Source organism: Photinus pyralis, unplaced genomic scaffold (genome assembly GCF_008802855.1).
Source record: "Photinus pyralis isolate 1611_PpyrPB1 unplaced genomic scaffold, Ppyr1.3 Ppyr1.4_LG8, whole genome shotgun sequence".
Lineage (NCBI taxonomy): Eukaryota > Metazoa > Arthropoda > Insecta > Coleoptera > Lampyridae > Photinus > Photinus pyralis.
Genome location: NW_022170819.1, coordinates 25,888,638 through 25,898,974, shown reverse-complemented (window position 1 = coordinate 25,898,974; position 10,337 = coordinate 25,888,638). Strand labels below are relative to the sequence as shown.

Genomic DNA, 10,337 nt, shown 5'->3' with positions numbered 1-10,337 from the left:
TTATACAATCATTACTATCATTAGTCATTAAGAAATAGCCAATAGAATCCAACGAAACCAAACCTTTGTTTCTATTGACTATTTTTTTTAATGACCAAATAATAGTGAATTAATGATTATGATTAGCTTAGAACTGTTACACAATTAACGCTCTTGGTTAATAATAATTGATTAATAATAAATGTATAGATAAAACAGAATAATACACAATTAGAAACAGCTTAAAATTTTAAATAGACAACCTATCTGTACTGATAAGTTCCGTATTTTTCCCAAATTCGATTATACAGGCCTTCGACTTGTTGGACTGGACGGACGGTTTCGTGCTTATCTTAATTTTCTTTGACTGGAGGCCCCTCGTGAATTGAAAAAAACGTGGCTTGTCCGCTGATTATGCTTTATGGCATTATGCTTTTTAGAAGTGCACCTGCGGAAGGTCTTAAGTTGTTCTGGTCTTGACCTTGAAAATGTAATTTGACGCCACAAAAATTGGTCAACTGACCTTGGGCGACCTTGACAAGGTAGTTAGACGCCACAACTGTAACCATTGACTTGAGCCGAATGGAAAGGGATCATTGACCATAAAAATGGGGTCAGTGCCCCCGGATAACCTCAAAAATGCAATTAGATACCACATAAAAATGAAGTCATTGGCATTGAATAACCTTAAAATTGTAATTTGACACAGTTAAGGCCATTGGCTTTTGATACCACAAAAAAATTGGAGCCATGGACCTTGTAAGACAAACATTTTAGTTTAACATCTTAAAAAATGGAGTCACTGGGCTTGTCTGACCTTGAAAATGTAATTTGACACCCCAAAAATGAAATATACTTTGTTTCACTGGTGCTGAACCTGACGTCATAAATGTGATTCTCTCTTCATTACATTTAAATCGATTGAGACAAAAAAATTACGTCATTAACGTAAGTCGTGACAAATAAACCAATTATTGATCTGTCAATAATATCAATCCGTCAAACGATTTTCGTTATAGACAGATTTCCAGTGTTAAATGCCTTTTGATTAGGTAGTTTGTGTTAAAAGTGAAGTAAATATCATCAAAGTTGAAAACGCTTAGGCAAGTCCACAGTGCAGCAACGCCGTTAACAGACAAGTATTTTAAAAATTTTACATAAAGGTTCGATTCGCTCATATCATGAATTTAGGTCATTACCGTTACAATTAGGTAAATATGACGAACCGATACACAGAAGGTGAGCAAAGTTTGATTTTGAAGTTGATTCAGTACTTCCAAGGGGAAAAAGAAGCAGGCAAAACTTTAACACCCGTAAGCGCAGTATATGATGTAAGTGTTTCCTATGCGTTTGCTATAATCATGCTTACTTAATCACAGAGGGTTTGTGCTGCCCTGGGTGTATCGTTGTGGACTGTAAAAAGAATTAGTACAAGAGGTGTTAAAAAAGATGACGATTACAAATCGCAAAAAAGTGTGGCTATTAGTTTATCTCACGGACCTTCGCTGCATGAAATACATGAACATGTAATAAGGACACGGATTTATGCAATGTATGCGACAGGTAAATAACATTCTTTATGTTCTAAGGGAAGATTTGCTTCAAATGAAGACGTTCGCGAGAACACTTATGGATTTGATTTTATAGGTGAGAATGTTACACTCCGTTCTTTACACAGTAATCTTCAACGACTTGATGGCGTAGAAATATCTGCTACCTCTTTATCCCGCAGTTTGAGGAAACTGAAATTCACGTGGCGGAGATGCACCGTTTCTAATAGATTATTTTTAATGGAACAGCTCTATGTAGCTCAAAGAAGACTACAATTTTTGAGAGACTTTAAACACAACGAAACTTCACTCTTTCCATTACGATCACCTGTGGTTTTAGACGAAACCTGGATATACAGTAAAGGGTCTTTTAGAAGAAGCTGGCAAGATGGTACTCTCAAAACAGTTAGAAAAAAAAGTGGTGAAGGGGTCAGGTATATAATACTCGATGCAGGATCAGAAGATGGATTTGTACCAAACGCAAGTCTAATTTTTAAATCTGGTAGCAAGTCCGGAGACTATCATGACTCCATGAATTGCCTTAACTTTGAGATGTGGTTTGAACAACAATTGATCCCGAACTTGGATGAACCTTCTCTTATAATTATGGACAACGCTTCTTACCATTCAGGATTGGTAGAAAAAAGTCCAAATCAATGCTGGACAAAAATGTCACTTATAAAGTGGCTAACATCACGAGACATTACATTTGCACCATTGAGTTAGAAAACTAATGGAGGGAATATAATGGTAGAGGGGGTAAGAATTTTTGTAGACGGAAGTTGCCACAGATAGAGGCCACTCGCGTGGATAGGTTCCCGTGAAGGTACATTTTGGCCGACATTATTTGACATATGAAAACGCGGGTCCTGTCACTGTCAGTTTTCCACCAAATTCAAATTTTATTAAATTTGCCATTTTAAAGTACCTAATATTTTCGGATCGGTTTGTGCTCTGGTTTATATAAATAACTAACTGCCACATAGTGTTTTTATCACACGCAATTTTGTGAATTGAGAATGATTAGCTGCGTATCATGCAAAATTTCATATAAAGGGAAGAAACAGGGCATTTCCTTTCATCGGTAAGATGTGATTTATCATGTTGTAGGCGAGGTTGTAGGTACCTAGTTTATGTTTCTTAGTTTTCTAAACGAACCGGTACTTCGAGCAAAATGGTTACCTAACATTTGTAAATATATCTCAAGATCAGCTCTCGAAATTTACTTTTGTGCCCACAACGCTTTATTGACTGTGATTTCGACCAAAGGTTGCACCGGAAAATGTTCATCAAATATCTCGTCAAATATGCAGTAGGTACTATCAAAACTTGTAATGAACCTGAGACCAACCAATCAATTGTAGCTATTGATCAACACAGTGAATATGGGAGTTGTCAAGTTGTAGTGGCTATAGTAAACTGGCCTTAATTATACTACTGGAACACATCGATGTATATTTAGATTTGTAATCAATGATTATATTAAATCTGCATACTTTCCCATCCTTGTCTATTTTGTTTACTTTACCACGAGCATGTATGTTACTCCTATACGTTTTTTTTTGTTATTATTCCTATTAGTGGAAAGAAAATTATATCTCTACGCCACTGAAGTGAGACGCTAATGATACCGGAAGTGGTGTGGTACTTTAATCACAGTTAGAGGCCACTTTTGGTTCCCGTGGTCTACGTCTGGCCAAGCATTTGATTCCCTCCATTAGTTTTCTAACTCAATGATTTGCACCAACAATGATGCAAGATCAGATCTGGGAAGTAGTGAAAAATCATATACCACCAAAACTATTTAGGTAGGCATCGCTGATAATTAAATGTTTGGTTGCAGTTAGGTAGACCTTTGGATAGGAAGCTGATTGTTATGGTTTTTTTCACTCCATGTTGATTTGTACAGATTGAACGAATTAGCATTACAACATGGTCATCGTGTTTTGAGACTTCCTCCATATCACTGCGAGTATAATCCAATCGAAATGGTATGGTCAGAATGCAAACGGCATTACGATGCAAGGATCGGTTCAATTCAGCCTGTCACACACAGTGCCGTTTTGTCTTTATGGAATGAGACACTGCACAAAGTAACCTCTTTATATGCTGTTTTGTGAAACAGTAGTACTTAATAACTTTATTGTTTAGGTTACACCGGAAAAATGGAAAAGATATTTTGATCATACAGAAGCATTATAAACCAGGCCTAGGAACGGGAACAACATATTGATATATTAAGACATCTTACCGGTGATTGTCAACTTGGACGAATCTGATAGTGACGAAGATTATTATGATGATTATATTCATGAGGCAGAAGAGAATCAGCGTGTTTAAGAATATTATTTTGGGCCGTTTATACATATGTATATACTTGTGGTGTAGTGTCGTTTTTTCTTTTGTACATACGATTTGAATATGAACATTTGAGAGTTTTTTCAGGAATAAATATCTTCACTACCTGTTTTCTCTCACAATTGCGTTTTTTTTTAAATAAATCGGATCAGAAGATATTCAAGATCCTTATGCGAATATCTCGAGTGTGTGGCAAAAGAACAGAAACTGTATGTATGCGTTGTTATTTCAATGAGCCTGTGGTATAATGCCTACGCTTTATCTCAAATTTGTAAGATATATAAATGCGAAAGGCTTACCGATAAACCATGGCCTATTCTACTTCTGCAAATCGCTAGTTAAGGGTCATTAAAATTCGCGCAACTTAACGCGTATTCTTCACATTGGTAGCATGCTTAATTTCACATCAACATTAGGTAAACGAAATATTAATTTACGAACTGCCTAAACAAACTTTAAGTTACAAATGTTCCTATGCGTTTTCTGTAACCATCATACACTTCATCTCAAAGAGTTTCTGATGCTCTGGCAGTATCCAATTCGACTGTCGTCGGTGCAAAGAATCGGTTACATGAGGTGATTACAAACGGTGGAAAAAGTTTAATCTCGAGTTTAATTCATACCAACGGAGTTCCTCTACATAAAATACATGACCATTTAGCCATTATAAAACCTGGGGACAGGAAAAAACCTATCAGGACCAGATGCCTTACAAGTGATTGTCAACTTGGACGGTCTGATAATAATGAACGATAGTGACACCTTAATAAATAAGTTGAAACGTCAATGTAACAATATGTAAACCAACTACTAATTTACGACCTGCCTTAATTTTGATATGACGTCAGATAGTGTGACGAAAGGTTCAGCACCCTTGAAACAAAGTATACCAATGTTAAACCCTTTGACGTGTCACGTGATAATCGGCCCTGTAAAGTATCACATAAACTTAACGTGCAGGTTAACGTTCTTTATCCATACCAAATAACAAAAATTTCGTTTTTTGTCTGTTAGGTAACATGCACGTTAAGTTTGACACAGGGCTGATTGTGAAATTTAAAATCATGATTAATGAAATGATAAGTTCTATTTGTAGAACACTACAACCCCTCTAACGTAGCACACCAATTAGACTTTATTCCTGGTCTTCGATCACGTACGTTCCTCTGTCATAACGGGTCTACAAACTTTCCTCTCTAATGCCCGCAAAAGATAAAAATTACTCCCATTTTCAGATCGTCCACCTTTATGCGAACAAACATAAAAGGTAGAAATAACTTAGGTACCCACTTTCGAGGATCTACAAGGAATTTCGCTAAGCAATTTATGAAACGCTCGCTCTGTTATTACCTTGTTTAAAGAAACCGGCAAAACGTAAAAAAGAAACGGAGCACTTGTTTAAAATGTGCAGCCATGTGAAAACGATTTTCCCTATTAATAATCTAATTGAATTGGGCCGAAAGTCTGTATAAAAACAACGTTTTTCGTTTTGAAAATGCAAACGTTAAAATTAGTGTAGAGGGAAAAATGAATTTCTCGTTGGACTTTCAGAGAGATATAATGAAAAATAGCTTTCTCACGTGACCTCCCTTTTTAGTGGAATTTTACAGAGAATTACAGCTTCCACCTTATTTTTTTGTTATGTCCTTTACAAAGACCGCATAGTAATGCTAAGTCTGGAACGTGTTTCAGTTCTCGTACAATTTTCTATATTGCACTTCTATGTCACATCCCTTTGTATTTTCAGCCGTGTCTCGCTCGACGTCCGTTAAACTACGAACCGAAACACTTTCCATCAAGATTCAATTTGGGGCATATTTTTTTCTTCGGTTGGCCCGAGTCACTGCCATTTTTTAGCATTAGAGATGACATCTGAGGGGAAATATGGAATGAAAGCCGTCTGTGACAAGTCGAAGGATTGTAAAGCCTCATTTTTTCCCTTCGGTACAGCACATTTATATGTTACTACACTACCACGTTTCGTGCAATTTGTAAAACGAATATCGAAATAAAATAATTAGCGTAGAAACCAAGTGATCTGCGGACCTTTTTCTTTGGGGCTAATAATACATCAATTATTGTAGCAATCATTGCTAATTAAGTAACATGAACTGCCCGAAGCGTCAATTTGATGGAACAATGTGAATTGTATATTAAGTAACGAGGAATTAAGAAGAGTTTTTGTTCCTGTAAGAATGGTTTAAAGCCCGATTCACGTAGCATTAATGGAGATTCTGAAAACTATAAAACGCGCACGCAAAAGAGAACAATGCGCTGCAATTTTAAACAATGCGCTGCATTTCTTTCAGGAACATTAATAAATGAAATGTGTTCGATTGAACTCATTCAATAATTTTGGTGCACTCTGTGCAGTAATTCGTGGAATTCAGTCGCGATACGCGCTTGGTTTAAATACGTAGCACTGTTTTAAGATTTCACCATCGGTAATTTATAGAAACGGCGGTTAACTTATTTATCGCGCTGTTACCACTTAAATTGGTACATATTTATTATAGTACTAGACCGCCCATATTATTACGTGATAAATTAACACGTTAACGATACAATATGAATATACGTAAATTTCCTCTAAATTAGGAGTAAAAAGTAATCAATTTCCAATTGAAAAAACGTAGCGCCCCTACGTTAGTGTTAAAAGCAAAGCAAGTAAAGTCAAAAATGCGCTGCACTCTCGAAAAAAAGAGCAACTTCCAGGGAAAAAGGTTCGGCTCTGAAAAACCTTCCGATTTTATTAATACAGAAAATAGATAGTGTGACATCTAGCGGCAAACTAAAGAACAACTCTACCATACATCTAAACTTAACTGATTTACAAAGGAAAAACATAGATGGCGTAAGAATATCGAATATAAATAAGAGTAAAAAAGTTTGGAATTTTAAAGTGTTGAGAAAAGAACGTTACAAAACATACCACGAATGTCGAATTAATAAATGATCTCAAAATATTACAAGTAGGACACTAATATGTAGACTTGAAATGTCACCATTTAAATTTAAATCACTTTTTAGCAAAAGAAAAAGGATCAACTCGTAGTCAGGGAAATTATCAATATCAAAACAGTCTTCCGCAGAAAACAACGAAGCTATATTGTTAAATGACTATCAAACATATATTAATTACAATTCGATTGTATCGAAAACCAGTATGTAATCAAACGTTATATCAAGGTGTCGTCGAAAATAAATATATTACCTTATTAACTGCAGGTCGCAACAATTTCAAGGTAAGAAGAAGCGCGTTTCTGCGTTATCTGTCAGATTTTATTTATTTACTTATTTATTTATTTATTTAGATATTTATTTATGTACCGAGAAATATAAATATGTAGCAGGCGAAGCACACAAACAACTAAAGGGATAGTGAATAGCGCGGAACATAAATATTGCAATCGCAACTAGCAAATTCTTCGTAATGACACAAGTAACGTAAATAAAAATCGTAGATATCTTAATATAAAGGATATGAAACGTAGTTAAGCTAATACGAATGAATTTTCGGAACAACAAAGGTAACGTAAACCCAAGTGAAGTATCGGAAGGTATAATCTTCGTCACGACAAAAGTAATGTACGTAGCATCAGAAATATTAAAGCGATTCACAAGAGCACTAATCTGCAAAAGATTTGCAGCTAAAATTTAGGAACAAATACGATGTCATCCCAGGCTCTGCGTCGATGTAAGTCGAAATACTACGGTAGATAATAAATAAATAAACCAGAAGAGAAAATTAAGAGAAAACGATGAGAAAAGATAAAGCCCCAAAAAAATTACGTGTTAAAAACAAGGTTGAGTCAAATCTGTACATACCTCCCAGCGTAACTACTTACAAATCTAAATCCGATAGGCGTATTCAATGGAGCAGCTACAACACATAAGATATCGAGTGAAAAACTATAATAGCCACTACAAAAAATCACAATTCAGGTAGACATAAGTAAAAAAAGTAATGGCGTATTAATAAAAATAATTCACCAGTACCAGTCTTCTCTAAAAGGAACAAGTACAGCTTGTACGTAAGACAAAATTAAAGAAGAAGTGATAGAGTTATGTGCAGAAAGGTACATAGCGTGTCCTCTAGCGGTAAACTAAAGAACTACAGTAATAACTCCACCATAGAAGTAATTTACATCTAAAGTAAACGGATGTGCAAAGGAAAGACTCTATGTCTAAGAATATCAAATATAAATGAGAGTATGAATCGAATGTTACTTAAATTTGGAATTTTAAATTACGGAAAGAACATTACAAAACACACAATGAACAAGCAAACAATGTGAAATAAGATGAAAAACCATATTCTCACATTAACGACTGAACGGAGAACAAAAGAAAGCCATTTACTTTTAGAAAAAGAGAGACCAAATCGGAAACTGAAAAGAACCACGCGGGAAATGGAAAATATACACCGAAAGAAAGCACCGAAAAGATAGAAACCAAGAGGGAGTGTTGTTGATTTGATTGTGTAACGGGAGCTGTAAATTTGTATTTCAATTTTTGGAAGTGAAGTTAGATGGAGTTAGAGTTTTTTAAGTTTTGGGGTTTGAATAATTTAAAAAATGGTGTAGCATCAAAATATTTAAGTTGTCGAAATTTAGTAAAGTTATTTCCCAGATAACGTCCTCTTGCTGGAAATTCAAAGAATAAAGTTGTCAACCGCGGTCAAAATGGTGTGCGTCTTTATTGCACATATATCAATACAATAGGACATTGTTTCGTAATGGGTTTAGGAAGTCAGGCTTCGTCAGGTCGCAGAAAAAAAAAGCTGCAGATCTGATGTTCACGTAATCAAAATGCCACTAAGCTGAATTCCAGTGTGCAGCTAGTCAAAAATTGTCTTGAAAAATAATGATTGGTGTAATGACTACACGCCATGTAAAAAAAGGTGTGAACTAATTAATACCAATTAGGGGAGATCATTTTTTGGGAAGATTTTGAGTAGGTAATTCGTTTTGCTCCAGTCAAAGCGACCAGTATATGGTCCATATATAACATTTATTCGCGTTTAATCGCGGTAAAGAACTATATTACGGGATACCAAGAAAACTTAAAAAGGGATAATAAAAAAGGACGTTTGGGCCGTTTTTACCAGTGTATGGCCCCTAGTAAAATTTGATATTCGATTCAAAGACACCTGTCGCGACCAGTATTCGTGTTTGGACCGCGAAATTTACTCGAGAAGTGGTAAATCACATTTTCCTAATAAATAATTAATTGTTGTAGTTTAATCGCATTTGAATCATTTTAGAGGAATTGCTGGATCAATCGCCATTTTAGAATCAACTTCGTTGGGGGATGACAATTTTCTTTCCGCAAAAGTGCATGTTAACGAGGAATTGCGCTTTTTGTAAATTGTTACTCTATGGCCCTATTTAAATTCAAAATTTTATTTTAAAAAGTCTCATTGTCCACCTCTTGTGCTGTTATGGAGAACTTTAACTCTCTACTCTACTCTCTACTAGTTGCTGCTTTTTTCCCAATGGTGAAAGATAAAAAAACATCATAGGCCATTTTCTTTATGGTATAGGTACTCAAGAGTGTTACCCAAAACATTGTCTTTCTACAAAAGTTGTATTATAGACCCAGAAATCATTGCCAAAATTTGATATAATTTCGGTTTCGAAACCTTAATAAATCGTTACCAATTACACGACCGCATCAAAAGAGAAACGTGGCATTGAACTGAACTTTAAGCTTTGCATTAATCAGAACGCTCTGAAAGCAATCGAGACAAAGTAAAGTTGATTAAAATGTTTACTCCCGCATCAATCGTAAATAAAGGGAGCACCTCACAAGGCACGTAGCTGCTACCTGATAAATTATAGCTTATTATTTTCCTTTGAAACGCGGTAGGCTTGAATTTGACAAAGGAAGTGGATTTGTGACAAGCAAAAAGTGAAAGCCCGTATATTCTCTATTCTCGTACCAATGGCGAACGAAGAGTTTGTAAGAACATTGAACATGGCGATCGGTCTCGTCCGGTTCGTTTTTCGCTTGGGATTCATACCGATGGTGATGTGGATGGGGTGGCAATTAGGACCGGAGCCAGGTAGTCCGCAATTTTCGATCACTAATTTGCTGTGGCTCTATTAGACTTTCGCACTTTCGTCCGTTCATCTTCTATGAGAAATGGCAATGGGAAATTTACTGTTATTTATTAGTACCTTTGTTTGTAAACGTATCTGTGTCCTCTGAAGATGTACCTAAACATATTTAAATAAAACGTGTATAATTATTTTTATTACGATCAAAAGGAGTACTCTTCATCCCACTGTACACACTCAAATATAGCATATCATCCACTGTCTCATTTTGATTCTCCAACGTTTCATCCCTCCTGTCATTTACTTCGCACATTATGAGATGAGATGTTTTCCTTCCTACCTTTCGATGTATTTATCAAGCGCCTCCTTGATTATCCCATACCTCATT

At 35.6% G+C, this 10,337-nt stretch overlaps 1 protein-coding gene and 1 long non-coding RNA gene across 3 annotated transcripts; both read left to right on the top strand.

Annotated features, from left to right (window-relative positions):
* Positions 1-1,061: 1,061 nt before the first annotated feature.
* Positions 1,062-2,278, top strand: LOC116179346. 2 transcript variants are annotated; one of them, XM_031499128.1, is made up of 4 exons: positions 1,062-1,118; positions 1,171-1,310; positions 1,359-1,542; positions 1,627-2,278. In XM_031499128.1, exons 2-4 carry the CDS (start codon positions 1,197-1,199, stop codon positions 2,253-2,255), a joined length of 927 nt encoding a protein of 308 aa, XP_031354988.1. In that variant the 5' UTR covers positions 1,062-1,118; positions 1,171-1,196; the 3' UTR covers positions 2,256-2,278. The 2 variants fall into 2 exon arrangements, with proteins under 2 accessions (XP_031354988.1, XP_031354989.1); XM_031499129.1 differs by lacking the exon at positions 1,062-1,118 and having other exon boundaries at positions 1,125-1,310.
* A 986-nt stretch (positions 2,279-3,264) lies between these two features.
* LOC116179347 lies at positions 3,265-3,607 on the top strand. Its single transcript, XR_004146995.1, has 2 exons — positions 3,265-3,337; positions 3,439-3,607. It is a non-coding gene; the product is annotated as an uncharacterized LOC116179347 (long non-coding RNA).
* The last annotated feature ends 6,730 nt before the right edge of the window (positions 3,608-10,337 follow it).

Excerpts from the sequence above, each read along its gene's own strand:
- LOC116179346 (XM_031499128.1), top strand. The coding sequence starts at position 1,197 with ATGACGAACCGATACACAGAAGGTGAGCAAAGTTTGATTTTGAAGTTG. Across the intron at positions 1,311-1,358 it reads CCGTAAGCGCAGTATATGAT|AGGGTTTGTGCTGCCCTGGG; the intron begins GTAAGTGTTTCC and ends ACTTAATCACAG. Across the intron at positions 1,543-1,626 it reads TTATGCAATGTATGCGACAG|GTGAGAATGTTACACTCCGT; the intron begins GTAAATAACATT and ends TTGATTTTATAG.